This window comes from Malurus melanocephalus, unplaced genomic scaffold, assembly GCF_030028575.1.
Source record: "Malurus melanocephalus ecotype Western Australia unplaced genomic scaffold, MMel_1.1 scaffold_851, whole genome shotgun sequence".
In the NCBI taxonomy this organism is placed as follows: Eukaryota; Metazoa; Chordata; class Aves; order Passeriformes; family Maluridae; genus Malurus; species Malurus melanocephalus.
Genome location: NW_026624083.1, coordinates 79232 through 97894, shown reverse-complemented (window position 1 = coordinate 97894; position 18663 = coordinate 79232). Strand labels below are relative to the sequence as shown.

Sequence of the window (18663 nt, the reverse complement as noted above, 5' to 3'; positions counted from 1 at the left end):
GTGCCACGGTAAATAGAAAAGGGCAGGACAAGTCTCTGATGAATGATTTATTTAAATCCTTGAAATGGATGGTCAAGGCTGTCTAGCAAAGCAAGTTATAATGTAAAAATCATTATGAATTCCTCTCTCTGTGGAGGTTTTTAATTTAATCTAGTTTTAGATGGCAAATGCATCATTTCCTGAAGCACACTGGATTAGCAGGGCACTACATAATAATTTAGAAAGACTTGAAAAATCTTCAGTTTTTTGTTTAACCAAGCAAGGAGAAGGGAGAAGAGTGCCCTGGTTAGCTGGACTGAAGTGCAGACTCACTGATGCCCTTGAGAAGGACACGTGGTCAGAGCATCAGAGACCTGGCTTGACAATGGAGAGCAGTTGGTACCTATCTGAGGCTTAACTTCGTTTGCCATAGTCTTAGTGCTTGGAAATGTCATAGTGCTTGTCATGCTGGAAGCAAAAGTTACGTATGCACCGTATTGTGTGTTTGGGAGCATTCCATTAGACTATTGAATACAGTGCAAATAAGCACCAAACAGTGCCAGGAAATATGGAGTGTAAAAATTTGATCTGTTTGTTTGAAGCAATAATGAGAAAAAGTAACTGGGTATGGTGCTTTATCTGGATGACATTGCTCTGCCTACAAGGCCAGACAGCTTTGTGAGAGCAGGGAAATGCACTGAACAGATGTAACAGTCCTCATTCTGAGCTAGCAGTTACCCAGCAGGAAAGATTTAATTYCAAAAAGTGTGAGAGAGATGAGAAATTTCTGGATAATTCACAGGCTTTGCCAAATAATTAGTATTTCCCAGGGTTGGTATTATCTATAAAGGTAATTTAATGCTTAATTAAAAAAAAAATTGTTACATTTTTAGGAGGTCAGTAAGATAGTCTAGTTTAACAAATCTGAAAAGGACATGGAACAAAGAAGTGACACATATTTAGGACTTTCAAATATTTGTGAGATGCTGAATGTTGGTGCGGTATGGTTAAAAAGCAGGAATTAGGCCAGGACTGTAGAAGACAGCAGATACSCATGGGTACCTATGGAAATAGATATTTTATGCTACTTTATATATATATATAAATATATATATATTTRTATGTACYTTTATGCTTTATTTTAGGGTTGATGAAAGCATTGCATCTAAACAATTAATATAATTTTGTATTTCCCACAATTTGGTTCTGGAGTGCTCCAAAGCATTTTGGGGTTGGTGGAGAARGACTGCTTCCTTTTTCTGAGATGTTTTTGCATTTACTGTCTTTCCTCACCTCCCATGCAAACCTGTGACTCTTTTCTTCTGAGAGCTGAAAACATTTACTGAAAACATTGAACTTTATTTAGTTATTTTCTGCATTGTTTTAGAGTGATGACACAAACGTTTTGATTGCAGTGATTTCTGTAAGATTCAAAAATAATTAGAAGGATGACTCTAAGGTTTTTACARTTTTTGTTTTAATAAGAGATAGCTAACAGATTTTATGGACTCCCCAGGTATTGGCAGAGGTTTCCCAATGTCCTGCAAAAGCTGTTCTAGTGTCTGACTGAATTAGGCCTTCGAGTGTAAAAGTAGCACCTGCAGTTCCGGTGATACAGATTACACTGCCTGGTAGGGAGCATATTTGTCCTGCTTCTCCTTTGGAGCTATTCAGTGAGCAAATAACAAGTATGTTTGCTACCTAGGACTCCTCAAAGTTAATTACAAGTTATCTGTGCTTGGTTGTATTCCAGCAGTGGTAGTTAGTTGATGAGGTACCTATAAGAAAACTATTTTTGCTGTAGCTAGATCTCTCCTGTAGCCCAAAAGACATTGAAAGCTGATGAAGTGAGTTAGTAGAAGAGTTGGTTGTTCTTTTTTAATTAGTGTATTTGTTTTCCTGAAAATGATTTTACATTAACAAGATGCCTAGTTTCAGTCATACAGAAAGCAGGCATCTAAGGATTAAATCACACCTGTTTAGATTGACACATCCATGCTTTGTTAGAAATTAGGACATTTGGTCATGACAGTGTAAAATAGAAGTTCTCAGTAAGAYTTAAAAAGTCCATTTAATTTCTTTAAGTGTTTCTACATAATAAGTGTAAATKAAATACTGCTTTTTCACTTTATCTTCACTTGGACTGGTTTTGTTACCTGTCTGTACAGCTTTCAAATAAGGCACTTTGTGCCTCTTTTTAAACTTGAACTGATKTTGCTTTCTCTCACAATCCCATTTTAGATCACACTGCGGGAATGAGGCATAAYACAATGTTCTTTTATATTAAAGTAAAAGAAATGCATTTATGGAATCGGCTGTACTGTAAAGAAAACCAGACTTAAAGTTTGTGCCTGGTGACAGGTGAATTTGCAAAGCACATGGGAAAAATGAGCCCAGTGTTGAGGATGTGTGTTCCCTTGGTTATGCTGTGTCCTGGCAAGGGCTGGAGGTGGATGCAGGTGTCTCCTGAGCAGAGTTGTCTGAGAGCCRGGCAGGTACTGAAGTTCATTTCTTGTTGGTGTTCTGATAGTCAGTGCGAGGGTTATGCTGGTAATGATCATGTTGTCCTGGAGAAATGCATAAACAATTTTCMTCAGGTTTTAGATACTCCGTTAAATCTTCAGGCACTCCAAGTGCTTTCRGGGTTTCTTGGTCCAGCCACCCTCTCAAAGGGAGTGTTGGAAATGGATGAAAGGTAGCCTAGGATTTGAAGAGCATTTTCTCCAAAAGGAGTGCCATGAGAAATAAGTGCAGATGGGAGCGAGATAAAAGAAGCAAAATGAGGTGCACTTCAGCCCCTGAAGGCTATGTTAAATTTTAAAATGACACAAGAGATCACCTGTGTTGCAAAACCAGCCACACAGTTGAAAAACCTGCATTTGTATGTTCTTAGTAATGCTCTTTGTGATATGTTAAGGACTTAATAAAAAGCTGCTCAGTGATTTCACAGYGATTTCATTTGGGCAATAATTTGAATTTGAATGCTAGGTTAACACATACTAATTGTRTACAATTTTCTAGACAGGAAAGCATTTAGATTTCCATACCAATAGAATTTGTGGGTGTCAGTGACCATCATTTAGTCTGCATTYGGACCAAATTTGACTATTATAAGAAATCATGTTGATGTTAAGCCTTAAACTATTCACATTCCTTCACAGGTGCTCAGCAGAAGCTATGTAATTATTTTGCTTTGACCCATTGTTAATAAAAAGTTTTGKTTTTTTGACAGATGCATATCTAAAACTGGAAGATGTGACCCGTAAGTTTAACAAGCCTTGCATAATGGATGTAAAAATAGGTCAGAAAAGTTACGATCCGTATGCTTCAGCAGAGAAGATACAGCAGCAGGTCAGCAAGTACCCGCTTATGGAAGAGATTGGCTTTTTGGTTCTTGGAATGCGGGTAAGAACTTGTTTTGTCTTTGCTTACAGTTTATGCTGAGGCCCCTTGTACCACCAGGTACATAGCAGCTGGTTTTCGTAGCAAGCTATCCTCTTGAGTTTTACATCAATAAAGTGTTACCTGAATRTCTTGGTAGTGGTGGTATCAACTGTCGTGTGAAATCTGTTCCAAAACACTGCTCTCCTTTATGACAAATTTGGCTGTCTCCCTTAGGGCAAGCTATTTGCAGCCTGGGCACTCTATATGTATACAAGAGACGGCCTGGGTATTTAAAACTGAATATAGTTGCTATTAATTCTTCACCACCACAGCAGATATTTAGTATTAGTAATCGAGTTTTTGTGGTTTTTTTTTCTTTAGGCTTATATTAGAGATATTAGAGATTTGCATACTGAACCAGTCTTTCAAATAATTTAATAATGAGCTGTATCCTCGGTATTTTTCATCTTGATACTCTGTTTTTAAAAAGAAAAAAATTTTACATAATTTTTCTATTTAGGGAAGAGAAAATCAGCTCTCAGAGGGGATGCATAKAGCCATATATCTGCTGCTTATGTTCTACATTTTAGACAGCTTTCCATTAGAAGGAAACTTCCTTTGGTGTTTGCATAACTCAAGGAGCAGCTGTCAGAGGAAGGTTAGATGGGCATGGATGAGGCCCTGCAGATGTCCCGATYAACTCTTATTACTCTTAGAAATACTAAGATTCAGTATGTGTGTATTGGCTACTTTAAAACTTCAGTGTAGAGAAAAGCTGTACAGAACATTTGTGGCTCAGTAAGAGAAATACGTTGATGCCACTGAGTTTCTGATGCAAATCCAAAGTACTTTTTTTCTGCAATGATAGGTAGAGGAATAGTTTTCTTTTTGATGGGAGATTTTCGTTTTTCTTCTCACACACAAAGCCAGGGGTCCTTGAGCTTTGCATCAACATGCATAAATGGCTGAAGACTTTGGTGAGCAGCTCAATAGCAACAAAAAAGACTTTTGTTTGCTGTCCAATAGCAACAAAAAAGACTTTTGTTTGCTGTTCAATAGCAACAGCAGCTGGATTGCACCATTATTCAAGATAATTCTAATGTCTCTGTAATATTTTGTGCAGAACTGTCTGGGTCCCAGCCCTTAACTCTACCTTGAAATAACCTGCTATATAAATTATAGTGGTCGTAAGAAGTAACTGTGTAAGCCTATCAGCAGGAATGTGGGAGTTAGGTCAAAAAACAGCCAAACAGTTTGGATGGAAAAGGAAGGTTAGAGATTATAGCTTTGGATTTGGTTGATGTAATTACATAACCTTTCTTATCTCATGTGTTAAACAATGTACTTCACATCCTTTGTTTCATGACAGTGMAAAAGGAATTATTGATTGCTTCCATGGTATACTTGTGACTATTGTTTATAAAGTCAGTTATTTGTGTCTTTGTCCTGTTGCAGAATTTTTTTCAGTCTCCTGCTTCAGACTGGATGTATAATGATGATTCTCTCAAGTAGTGCAGTTTTATTTCCAGTGTTTTAACTAGTTCGGATTTGGGTTTTTGCCTTTGGCACCAAATTGCGCGTTGAAGTTATTTTCCGAAGAGAACTGAAAAAGATTCCTCCTGCCCTCACACAGCACTAGGCAAAGTTGGAATTCACAAGGCATGTTCTCTGCCTCTTGATTACRGGGTGTTCTTGGCCTGTCTTCTTGCTTTATTTTTGCAGCATTCTGGCTATACTATAAAACACTCCTACATGGATATGTACTGCCCAGAACAGCTCATGTGCTGGATGAAAGTGGTTCCTGTTTGCTGGTCAAAACATGATGTAACAAGGAAGTACAGGGGTTTAGTTTTAATTTCTCCATTCAGTGTTATTTTTACAAGGGAGGTGGGCTTGCATGGTAAATTTTTACATGAGCAAGAAGGAGAGGGCAGGGAAAAACAAAGAATGTAGCTATGCTTTTTTTTAAGTACCCATCATGTAAGTTGTCATGAAGAGGTACAAGCAAAGAAGTGTTATAAGGTGAGGGGTTTACCCTAAAATCTGTTTACCCTGTATTTTTACCCAAAAGGCTATTGAAATAGGTTTTTCTTATGTATTGGCAAACAAGCAGTCATCTGTTCAGATATAAAACAGTCATCTGTTCATATATAAAATGTGTGTGGTACATCCTTAAAAATGGGAGTCTCCTGTCTGGCACAGTATTAACTTGTGTACACGGCATTTGACCTGTATTTAGCTTGACACACTGAATAAACAGAAAAAAATGCCTGGAAATATATTTAGAAAACACAGTTATTAAAATAACATTGTTTAGAAACACAATTCTGTGTTTAGTGGAGAAGTTCCTTTCTTTAACAGATGCCCATCCCTGGAAGTGTTCAAGGCCAGGTTGGACATGGAGCAGTCTAGTTTAGTGAAACATGTCCCTGCCCATGGTAGGCGATTGGGATTGGGATGTCTTTAAGGTCCCTTTGAAACCAGACCATTCTGGGATTCTATGAGACTGGACATGATTTATTATGAAAGTAGCTAGAGTTTATACAGAAGCTGAAAGTCTCAGGTATTGTTGCAATAGTGAAAATACAAATTGTAATATGGTTTCAGTAGCAAACATACAGATAAGAAATCTCTTTGCAGCACAGGCATTGTTAAATACAGACCATTCTGCATGCTGTTGAATACAAGCAGAATGTATGGGCTGTGCTCTCATTTCAGATTCACATTTTGGAATCCACRGTTCCCAGATTCTGCACGTTTCATTTTTTTCCCCAGAACATCAGTTGCAATCTCACTTGCTTCAAAATATTTCTGAAATGCTTTTTTAGAGCACGAACTGGTGATTATGTAATTTYACCAGTATAATGCATCTACTTCTGTTGTTTGTGCCTATGAATATACAGGCAGTAATGTTTAATAATCAAAATTGGTTTTACAAGTGAATTTTCTGATCTACATGATTCTGTTTGATATTTTCAAATTGACTGTAGCTGACTATGAGTTTTTTTATGAAGTCTTTCTAGTATTGTGGTAATTTTCACAAGCTCTGCTCTGTTAATAACAAGATTTAGGAAGGAAGTCATAAACTTATTAAATCCTGCATCTAGTGTTCAGATTCATCCACAGTAAAAATTTACCAGAATTGCGGTTTTTACATTTTTAAGTCGAATTCAAGCTTTGATGTTTAAAAAAACAGAAAGACAAAGCAAAAGAAAGCCTAAAAGAAAACAAACAAATTCCATGAGATTAAAAATAAAGAAATTAATAAATAAAACCCAAACCTAAAGAAACCAACTGAAAACCCTGAAAAAAAGAATCTTCAAAGCTGGAGCAGGTGGTTTTTTATTGCATAAAAAGGAACTATAAAAGGAACTTATTCTAATGAGATGCTTCGTGGAAATTCTGGGAGTCCCAAATTAATGTATTAAGCTATTTTTAAGATGGTTCATTATATAATTGTAGTGGGTTTTTTTTATGTAGGAGATTAATAGTCTGCTTTTTCACTGGATAAATTTCAATTTCCCTGGATAATTTCATTCTACAACTTATTTATGTGATGACTTGACTGCATATTGAGTGTCAGAGTATTTRGGGATACACTTAGTGATATGAAGCACTCAGTCAAAGCAGTCCAGAGGAACAAAGAAGCAAAATRGGCAGAATAATATCTAAGTATAGTCTTAGAAATGAGGGAGCAGGGATGCATCCTTCCTGTGCTGAGTTTTCAAGGCAGCAGCAAGCAGGGATGTGTGTACTTTCATCACCTATGGTCTAGCAACAATAAAATAAGTTTTAAAAGAGTCAAAATTAAGTAAAGTTATTTAGGTACATGGATTTGGATAACTGGGCGTGCTCTCCACAGCAGTGGTAATGTGACAGAATTGCTATATAGCAGAGATGTCAAATAAGAGAAAATGTTTTTTTWACAAAAAGTTTCCCTTTGTTAATTTTTCTTCAAATCCTTGCTTTACTTTCTTTTTGAAAAAGAAAAAAAATGTCTTATTGAAACTCTGTTTAAGTCTTGCACTGTGGCAGGATGAAGGGCCTGCAGAGAAACCTGGGTTGCTTGGGCATGAAGGAAACGTATTTTTATTGGGACAATTGTGGGTCACTGGCAGAAGGTGCCCAGGCATGGGTGTGGGTCCTGGCCTGGTACTGGGAGGGTCCCTGCAGAGCTGGGGGATGAATACTGGTGTTGGATGTGCCTAGGTGAGTTGGGGTGCCACCTGCCTACCCCCATTGTCGGTTTGGCTCCAGCTTTGGTGGTAGTTGGGTATTGATCCTCAGAGGCTGCCAGGAGTGCAGAGGTGCCTTGCCGTAATCAGAAAGCTCTGTGTAATGCCGTAATCAGAAAGCTCTGTGTAATGTCTAAACACTCACTCAGCCCTACCTGTATGTAACTGTTAGGTGCATTTACAGAAAAAATCTGAGGGGTGGGAAGCTCAGCCCTTGGCACAGTGAAATCTGGATGCCTCAGCATCAGAGCATGTATCTCTAAATCTCCATGTCCTTGCTTAGGACAGCAGATCCCAAACTGCCCTTGCGGGCTATGCAAGGGAGCAGGGATGGGCATTGGAAGCTTCACAGGAAGCTGCTTCCCAATCACCATGGGAATGTCAGTGCAACGCAGCTCCATATTGTGCATGTTGCTGAGCCGACCCTTACTCTCCAGGTGCTCGGTAGTGCTCTACAAGCCTTCTCAAAATAGGTTGCGGTTGTTTTTCCCAGCTTCAGTGATGTGGATTAGTAAATTTTTTTTGTAGATGTGAAACAGCTCTGCAAGTTACTGAGCAGAGATTTTTATTTGTGCCAGCAATATCTCCCCCAGGCAGTTCTTAATATGTATTTACATTGTACGTTCCGGAAGCCAGGGAGTTGACACAGGAAGTATTTGAACAGTGTCTACATTCTTCTGCCTTACCATGGTTGTTGGTACTGCATTACCATAATTAACATAACATTTTATACCTGTTTGCCTTCAGTTTAATGTCCTAAAGCTGAAGATGYGAGGTTGCCAAACTAGGTATATCTCTATTGAGACCTTGAAAGGGTTGTGCTTAACTTCTTATTTTAGCTCAAGGTTTCCATCAGTCCGGGAACATCAGATGAAGGAATTGTAACTGAAAAAAAGGTCCAAAAAAGAAGGAACTGTAACAGAAAACATGTACAACAAGGTGTTTTGGTATGAACATACTGATGACTGAACACCTCACAGGCAAATAAAAGGCAAGTGCTAATTGAGAACATCCAAAGATAATTTCCCTCAACAGTTAATAGTCTGGATTTTTTGAGGTACTGTCCACACGGAGTCACTACTACTGCTAATTGAACACTGCACCCCAGAGCCATTTGTGCAGGAAGCTAAGTGGGAGCTGCTTGTAGGCACAAGGAGAAGCCTTTGCATTGTCAGCCAGAACAGCTCTGGTCTTGCGTAGTAAAAATATACAAAAATCACTGATGAAGGAGGAGATTTCTTGAAGGTGGTGTTTTGCAGCTTATAGAGTTTTCTTTGTCTTGCACTCTGCAGGAAACCTCCCAGTGAATACAGAGCAAACGCATAATTTGTGGCAGGTGGACAAGAAATGAGATTTTCCTGTGTAATAATTTCTTGCCTGCTGTTAAGGTTACAGATCTGACTTACTTGACCTGTCACTGATCTGACAGATGGGCTAGTACAGACAGCTGCAACAACAGGGATACAGGAAAAGCTTGGTTCAAAGGCAAAATGTCATTTTGGGAAGGGWTAGTAGCAGGTTAGGGTGGTGACCATGTGAACAAAAGCACATGGAGCAAGAGGTTTGTCAGATAGGAAATGGATTTAACCTCCTGCTCCTCCAGCACATCCATCGCTGTGTTCAGGTGCATGAGGGTGGAGCAAGGGCTGGTGAGAGATTTTTTTTGTTTGAGGCTTGGCTTTCAGCATCCTTGCTTTCAGAATGGAGTGTAATGTATCTGTATTAAAATGAGCTTTCCCAGGAATGTTTCAATTAGTCTCTTCCTGTAGTTGTGCAGAGCYTCGAGGTGGTTAAGAGATGGCTTTTGTGATTATTCAGATCTGTTGTCCTTTAATGCCACTGGCTGCAGCRAAGTCTCTTGATGACTGAGTGCTTTCTGAGTGCACAAGGCAATTGAACACATACATTGCACTCATGCTGTGRGTCTGGGACTTGGTGCTTGGTCACCGACTGTTTTGTACAATTAAACATGTGCTGTTAATGCAGCACKCACATTTGTCWTGGTGTTTGTAAGCTCTATAGAAAGACATTTGGGGAATGGTTTTGTTCAATAAATGAGAAGAGGTGGAGTGGCTTCATGGGAAACCTACTTCAGAAGCACAGGGGCAGATATGCTGCTCCAGCATTTCTTTGGAAAACAAAATGAGCTTGCAGATCCTAATCATGAGCTAGTGCCCATATCACAAAAACTGTAGCTCCTACAAGAAGAGATAAGGTTGTGGTAAACATGCTGCAGTGCTGATGTCTGCAGAAAGCTGCTCCCAGACCGATCACATGAGAACACTTCATATCATTAAAATGAAGGCACAGCTAGTGAAAACTTAGACATGGTCTCAGACTCTTGATTCTCTTTCTAAGCAATATTATTCTTTATTKAACTGCTTTTGACTTGCAGCTCTTAAAGAAGTTTTGAAACTTTTGCTATGTTTTTGAAGATTACTTTGCTACCTGAAATCCATTTACTGAGTAATCTTTATGTTTCTGTGTTATATGCTGAACTTCTTTAATGTGCTTTGGAAAAAAAATGGCAAAAACTAAGTGGAGAAAAATTCTGAGGAACCAAAATCACACTTGTCAGATGCAGTTTTAGAATAATTCATCTCTGCTATGGCCTTCTGCATTTCACAGACATGGAGGCCTCARTTTCTCCAACTATCATAACAGTGTGAAGTGTCTCTGCTACTGAATGAGTTTAAACATTTAGACTTACAGCTCTTATTTTTCTAGAATAAAGAGAACTATTTACTGCCCCTTCAGGTCATGGTTGGTGACTTAAAATCTGTTTCCACATGCTATGATTTAAGTTCCTTGAGGACTGAATTTAATTACTTCTATCTTTTTGTCAAAATGAGAGCTATCTGAGACTGTTCTTCCCAGCTGCTTTGCAAAACAGGAGGTGGGAATCTGTGTAATCATACTGTATTTATTGTGGTTTGGATGGGGGAGAGATGTTTCAGGGTGATGGGCTGTAATGAAAACAGGGAACACTCTTTTCTTTATTTATTGCTTCTGTACCGTTCCTTTTTATGTGCTGCTGTTTAACTGTCGTGAAACAACTTATTTAGTGGCTTCAGCAAGAATAAGATCCCAGAGGATGTCTGAGGAGTAGGCCCCTCAACAGTGCACTCTGAGTCTCTTTCAGCAGGATTATCTCTGTTTACAGTGGTTGAAGGAGGGCAGGGCTGTAGCTGGGGTGGATGCCACAGGGCTGGGTGGTCTGAACAAGTGCCAAGCACTGAGTTCCTTCCAGACAGCCTCTTCTCCTCTTGTTCTTGGTAACACCATTATTTCTGCAAATAAAAATTGTCTATACTCTCATAAACAAATTGTATTTGGGCCTTGCTGCCTTGCACATTTCTGCTATGGAAATAATTTCAGTGAGAGAGAAAATATGTCTATATGTGAAGCAGTTTTGAATTAAGTTCTTAAGCTTATACAATTCCCGATATGGACAAAACTGTACCCACGTGAGTTGCCTCCTTTCAGTCAAGAGCTGATGTACTGCTGTTGATGCTGGAACCAGCTTTTGCTTGACTGCTGCCACTCATTTAGTGCAGCCTCATTTGTGCTGACAACTGCAGATGGGTCTTACAGAGCTGGGCCTTGGTGGTCACACACAGTAGTTCTTACTATTTTGCTCTTGTGCTAAATAGTTTTATAGTTTTAACAATTCAAAATAATTGCATTGAAATTTTTGCTTTGTTTTCTTACTGATTTAAYATCTGCAGTAACACAGGTAGGAGTGTGATAATTTCAGGTCTCAGCTGTGATTTGCAAGGTCATATAAAACAGTTCCCTGTAATGGGTGCATTGCTTATTTCCACTGTCAGGATGTCTCTAGCACAGGAAAGCTGAAGCTTGGAGCTGGAGAGCTGAAGGGAAGGTTTTGGGGAGCACTACAGGCCACTGCAAGAAACTTAAAAAACTGGGAGGGCTAAATGGTATCCAGGGTTTCGTGGCCTGTGTGCGAAGTGTCTCTTGCTCTGCAGAAATGCTGATGTATTTCAAAATAAATAGGGACCCCCATCCTTTCCTCTTGCAGGTGTACCACRTGTCTTCGGACAGCTACGAGACGCAAAACCAGCACTATGGAAGGAGCTTGACCAAGGAAACAGTAAAGGACGGTAAGGGAATTGGGGTGTCAGAACTCGGTGCTCTTGGATTTTTTAATTTATGTGCTTATTTATGGAACTGTATGGAAAAAGTAGTGTGGGTGTTCCCATTTTAAAACTTCTTTTTTGTTCCCCATGGCAGATGGGTCTGTGACTGTTCCTGGTAGTATTTGAGCTGCCTGTCAATCTGAAATTAAGTGTGCAGCTGGCTGTAACAGTAGTACAGACTATAGGAATTTCTGCCTCACGTCTCCTTTACTACTAGTAAGGGGGAGAGAATTCTAGAATTCAACTTCTTTGTAGTTTTGAAACTATAATGAAATAGTAATCTTTTAAAAGCATTGCATGTTTTCATTATAAATACTTTTTTTAATCTCTAGTTGTCTTCTGTGAATATCTAAGTGTCTGTTCTGTTAGAAAGCTACAAGTGCATCTTTCAATTCAAAGGACTTTCTCGGTTGATGTCAATGCACATGTTGCTCTACATTAACAATGAATAAAAATGCTACCATCRTGGGGCTGTTTGGTGATGATTGGTGTAAGCTAGTTATTAGTTGATACCTGTTCATCTGTCCCCCAGCAAGGGACAGAAGGTAGACCCATGAACACACTTATCCTAACAAGCTGCTTGAGCCTGTTTGTGCGTGGAGAGTTTAATGGGTCCCTGCCCAAAACTGTCCAGACACCTACTAAACTGACCTGGGAGCAGGAGTAAAGGTGTCATTTACTGTGTGCTTGATACATTTGTTTTTACTTATAACCCAAGTCCAAGCCTGTAGTATTACACAGCAGGTGACATGACCGAAGGTCTCAGAGTTCTTTGGTTCACTTTGGGTGAACTTTAGTTAATAATTGCCAGAACAGAAACTACCTGAATGCTGTCTGTTCCTTCAAATAAGAACTATTCTCATCCCAAATGAAATGGAAATTGTTTGTTTTCCTTGCAGAAGTGAAAATAATCTCAAAATATGTGTATTTCATGCAGGCATCTCAAAGTTTTTCCACAGTGGGTACTGCTTGAGAAAAGATGTGGTAGCTGCCAGCATTCAGAAGGTTGAAAAGATTTTGGAGTGGTTTGAGAGCCAGACACAACTCAACTTCTATGCAAGCTCATTGYTGTTTGTCTATGAAGGTTTGTGTCAAGCGACAACTATGCGGTTGAGTGACGTCACCTTGGCAGAGAAGAGAAGAGTGCCCAAAGGCGTGTTATCAGGTGGAGATGTATTGGAGTATAATAATAATATTAATGTAATAAATTCTACAGAGAATGGAAAAATTGAAGCCTCTATAAGTAAAGGCTTCTCTAAATTTTATGCACTTCACAAAAAGGCRTGYTCGAAGAGGCACCACASTCAGCTCTCGCTAGAAGTCAAGAACTCTGAGCAAGACAATGTATGGAAAAGCAGCTCGTGCATTACGCAGGAGCACCTGAATGGAAATGTTCTACCCCAACTGGAAAAAGTTTTCTATCACATGCCAGCAGAGACCAAGGAAAGTGCAAATGTCGAAGTTCGAATGATTGATTTTGCTCATGTGTTTCCTAGCAAGACAAAGGATGAGGGCTACATTTATGGTCTGAAGAATCTAATCACAGTACTTCAAAATATTTTGGATAACTAAATTCTTTGCTATGTTTTTTATTGGGGGCCARTGATAAAGAGCAACAACATGAAGAATTTCTGCACTTGTATTGCTGTATAACTGGGTTTGTATTGTTCTATATTTTATTTGTCTTTGTATTTTTGGTAGAAGGGTTTAACTTTTTATAATTTCACTCAGGAAAAATATTGATAGTTRATTAGGAAGTGTGAAAGGATGAAGATACTTGAGATAAAGCAGGATAGGTAAATTAATAGAATGAAGTGTATGTGTTTGGCTTAAGTCCAAGGACTACCAGAAGCAAAGGTTATGTTAGTTCCTCTAATGACTTTAGCATAGATGACCTTTTCACCCACTTAGCCTTGACACTGAGTCGYATTTCCATTAACAGGTGTTTAGGAAATTGACTGAAAGTTGAAAGGTGCAGGATTGATGTCCTCAGTACTGCCCTTGTGTTTACTTGYATTTGAATAACTGGAGTAACCCTGCTTGGAGAGAAATCCCATGCTGATTCGGCAGTCTCACCTGAAGCCAGTGCATCCYGAAGTGCTTTTCCATGTCATGGGACAGTACTGCTGTTCTTTCAGCCCTTCCCYCCTGGAGGATGTCTGTAGCTGATGTTCACCACAGATGAGCTACCACGTAATTTGTGTTGAGGTGCTAGGAAAATGCTGGAGTGCAATACCTTAACAGGCTTAAACTGCACAACTTCTAGAGAAACTGTTCGTTCCTAAGAACGAGTGAAAGAATGGAAATGCAAGATGTTTCAGGAACTAATTTAGTTTGGGAGATCATGTCAATCTGTAAATGGAGTGCCTGATGCTATGATTGAGGGAAATGCCTCACTCCATTGTTCTTATGGCCCTTCTCCAACAACATTGCTTTAAAAAGCAAACTAATGGAATGGGAAAACAAGTGTTTTCAGTGAGCGTACTGAGATCTCTGYTGACAGTCAGCCACTTGCATTTTTGCAGCGAGCATTCGATGCTTCTACTACTTGGGAGTACTGACTGGAGCCACAAGCAATACAGACAGAGGAGCCTCCTGTGAAATTCAGCCTTGGAGCCATCAAGCTGTGCCACCGCTTGTGCCAGTGGAGCTAGGCTCTCCCACCCTGGGCTGCAACCACCACACGTTTCTTTAATGACACACAAGCAAGTTGTGTAATTTGAAAGCTGTCCCATTTCCTTCCTTTTCACAATAAAAAAATCAACTTTTGTATGGAATACTGGAGATCAGGATGATGTATCCAAAGCGTTTTTGGTGTGTCTCTTCTGTATGCTGTGTAYGTGGCTGTGCTGCCATGCATATTACAGTGAGCTGTATGAAAAGTGGAACAGAGGAGTCTTGCCATCTCTAGAACAAGATTTTAATGCTTAAAGCATTTCSAGGAGGAATGGATTTGGATTTGGTTTTAGAATGGATTTGGTCATTGGAAACATATGTCTTTTTCATGTGGACTTTGTGACCCTGTGGCCTTGCTGCTCTCTCTGTACAATGTTTTGCACTATGCACCTCAGCTATGTACACATCTTGACAAGTTCTTCATTGGACATCTGTTTTCTGCCTAACAAAGAGATTAATACTTTTTCAAGCAAATAYGCTGTTTTAAATAAAGCTGAATTTTTAGCTCTGTTTGAAAACTGGGGTTAATTGGGAGAAACAGGGTATTACTATGTGTAGAATTACTTGCTTTAAACTTTAGAGCTCATATTGGCCAGCACATTCAAGACTGAAACCAAACTTTTAGTAACATGRTGTTGTAGAAGTATGGGAAAAGTGGCTTGCAGGAGAGGTAATACCAGTGTGTTAAAAATGTGTGAATTACAGCGAGGGCTGAGGGAAAAAGTACCAGTAAGAGAGGGATTTTTTTTCCCCCTGGTATTGCTCTTGCACCATATAGTTAATATATTCCCAACTCTCTGTGAATTAATTTAAGCCATATTGTGAAAAGAGTTTGTGGGGTTGTTTGCTTTGTCACTGGTTTCTCTATTATGATTTTGTTGTTCTATCCCATGAATAGTCAACACTAGACTAGTCCAGATTGCTAGTGGCCTCGTATGATAAAAGTTACAAGGAATTTAGAAAATATGGGCAAAAACATGTTAACATCATCATTTTTGTCCTCTTTAATTCATCTTTTCTGGAGATTTTAATCCATTTTGTGCCAGAGAAATCAGGCATTTGCCTCAAGTCAGTTATTGGAAAATGAACAGTATACACTTAGTACCACACACTCTCCTGTCTCTGCTTTAAGATACATGTCTCAGTGCTCTTTAATGCTCTTTAAGTGTTGATTGTTTTGTTGGCTATGGCAGTGTTTGTAATGTGCCWGGAATATTGTCAACCTGTCAGAATATTTTTGAATAAAAAAAGTAATTTTATCATGGTTTTTGTACCAGTAGTTATTATGAATGTATTTCTGTTAAATTAAAATGTAGCTTGAAAAATAACAGTATTTTTCATTGGAAGTTGTATAAATAAAGCTTGCTTTGGGGGTGTTTGGGCATAGTACCAATTGTGAGTTTGAGCCTGTGGAGGCCTTATATTTACATTGTTCTTGCACATCTTAGACTTGGTGTGTCTAGTGTCTTGTATCTGAGCTGATTGTTTTCAGTTACAATTGGAGATGTATTCACAGAAATCATTAAACAGAATGTAAAATTAATTATAAGATTAAGAGGCAGGCAATGGGTCACTGAGCTGATGTGCTCTCAGTGACTGATCTCCCTCTCTCCCTTCCAGGAACRTCCCTTTTGTTCTCTGGACAAAGTCTAAGGGACAGATAACCATTACATGGAAATCTTTACAGGAATGCTTACAAGGCTTGTAGGTGTTTATGTCCCATAATACCRTGGGTGTCCGCCCCAGACTAGTGTGTAGCTGGATGCTAGGGCTGCTGAGGAAACTGATGATTTTAAGCAATAAGAGTTTGGTTTAGCAGAGCTGGCTCTCAAAAGGGAAGTCACTTGCGGACTCTGAGAATCTAGGCACCTTTGTGCCTAGGGGATGTGARAACTGTGCACAGGCTTACCTAAGGAGAACTTGAGTTGTGCAGCGTTTTAAGAAAAGCATTTACAAATGTGTTTTTGGATATGGGTGAAATTTGTTGCATAAATTACACTGAAAATTACTATACCTCTATGAAATATTTAAAATGTTTTAATCAATTTGTTTTATGAACTGAACTGGAGACTTTAGTTGTGGTTGGTGATTCTGATGAAACTTACACTGTTTTGTTTCCTTCTACTGTAATGCRTAAACAGAGTGTTCTTTTCCATAATCTCACAGTTTCATGGAGAATTTTTAAAKGTACTCAGTGAATAAGGAAATCACTAATTTCCGTTGATTTGATTAACAGAGAGCATATGTTCTTTAAATATTTCAGTGCATGTGRTATTGTAAGTAATGCTAACATGTTACAAATCTAGAACCCCAGTAAAACCTCACCTCCAGAGAGCTCCTGATCCGAGCCTGGATTGTGCAGAGTTTAAAATGGGCCTTCTCGGGTGTAACGGCAGCAGAGAAGGGATRGTGTCACCTGTGCTGACCATGTGAGGTATACAGGGGTGTTCACATCATGAACCTAAAATCATTGGAATKACTTACTTCCTTCATTATATGAAGCATACTGACTGGAAGGGTGGAGACTCTCATCCACATCTGCTGTTTAAAGTTAGGATTAGTTGTTCATCCTCCTAATTACTTTAACTTTTTTTTTTTTTTCCACATGCACTTCCCTCCCCAGTGCTGCATTTTGGCTCTTGTCACAGGTGGCATCATGATGGGAATTTGTATTTCYTAAAAAGTTTATGCCCTGTAACTCCTCTTGAAGTGCCACTACTGAAAACCACCATAAAAAATACCAAATGGTATGTAAATGCACTCTTCCCTGAAAGAGCAGGAGTGGACGCTGGTGGAGAGCACACTTCGATGGGAGACTGGATTGTAGGCTTTCTGAGAGTTCTTTACTTGTGAGTTGAAGTGGATGTTCTGGGGCAAGGTGAGTGGCAGTCAAACTGTGTAGAGATTTTCTTCCCTCACTACATTTCATGTGGAGGTTTGGGTTGAAGGAGGTAGTGCAGCAGGGAGCAGTGAGAGTTCCTATGGAGCCCTGAGCAGCATACTGGGTCTATGCTGTAGCGCAGAGAATGGCTACAGGTRAGATCCAAAGGCTGCATATCTTCCRGTGTCTCAGGGAGAAAGTGCCATRTGTATTCATTGGGTTAAAATGGGATGTTTTCTGGGGAGTGCATTCATCTCCATAGCCATGGGCCAAATCATGCCTGTTCCTCATGTTCACAGTAATCTGTTAGTGGAAGCTGTAGTAGGAAATTGTCATCCAAAGGGCAAATGTGTTTGAAAGGGGAAAATAAGCAAACTAAGTGTTGTACAGCAGAAAACAYGTTTCAATAAATATATCTTACTCTGATGTTTTGTGGAGATGGGCCCTGTGGATTTGGAATTTAATTTGTTACGTGACATTCAGTAGCAAAGTCAGAACAAAAGTACTTCAAAACACCTTCGTTTGGATTGTGTACATTGGTGCGAGTAGTTATTTTGATTCATAGGTCACTTTTTAAAAAGGAAAATAACTTCCAAATATGATGTGTGTTGCACCTGACTAAATGAAACTAYAGTGCACAAAGGCACTTTAATCCTCTGGGAACTGTACTGGACAGTAGATGAAAGCATGTGAAATTATACCTGATGCTGTGTTAATTGTTTTTGAAGTTTAAAGTTCTACATTCATTATGCTTGATGGATGAATGTGTCTAGTCTGGTCTCAGTTTCTTTGATCCAAGTGTCTAAAGCTGTCCCTCAGTCTCCTCTGATCTGTATGTGTTAGTAATTTCATTTGCTATTTTCTGACATTTTTGGACCGCAGGGGTTATTGTTAATATTACCCATGTTTATTTTATAGAACATTGTACTATGCTATCTACCAACTTTTGTAACTTAATTATTAGTGATATTTAGGGTCATTCTAATAGTTGTATATTTGGCAAATTATTAAAATTTTCTGCAAGTGACTTGCAAGTATAATTRGTTTCTTTTTAATACAAGATGATTGTTGAGAAAAAGTTTACTTGACTATTAACTACACTGATTAATCTTTTCTTCCTTCTGTTTCATTGTAAACCTATSTGACACATAAATTACTAATTTTCTGCTGTCCTGGCTTCCTCARTTTGGCTCATTTTGAGTGAGATAAGTGCCTCTTCAGGGTGAAGTGGAAGAAATACCAAGGCTATGGGATGGGAATGGGTGTTAATGAATCTTTTCAGTGCAGATGGGCCAAGGGCAGTTGCAGTGGAGCTTCAAGGTTGAGCTCTGGGGGAGCCCGGGGCCAG

At 39.1% G+C, this 18663-nt stretch overlaps 1 protein-coding gene across 2 annotated transcripts in view; it reads left to right on the top strand.

Annotated features, from left to right (window-relative positions):
- The window catches only part of IPMK (inositol polyphosphate multikinase), a 41222-nt gene extending 22880 nt beyond the window's left edge, over positions 1–18342 (top strand). For both annotated transcript variants that reach the window (XM_057385655.1, XM_057385654.1), the window contains 3 exons: positions 3212–3384; positions 11641–11722; positions 12696–18342. In XM_057385655.1, the coding sequence (XP_057241638.1) occupies positions 3212–3384; positions 11641–11722; positions 12696–13330 (890 nt within the window). In that variant the 3' untranslated portion in view covers positions 13331–18342. The remainder of the gene's footprint in view (positions 1–3211; positions 3385–11640; positions 11723–12695) is intronic.
- Positions 18343–18663: the final 321 nt, after the last annotated feature.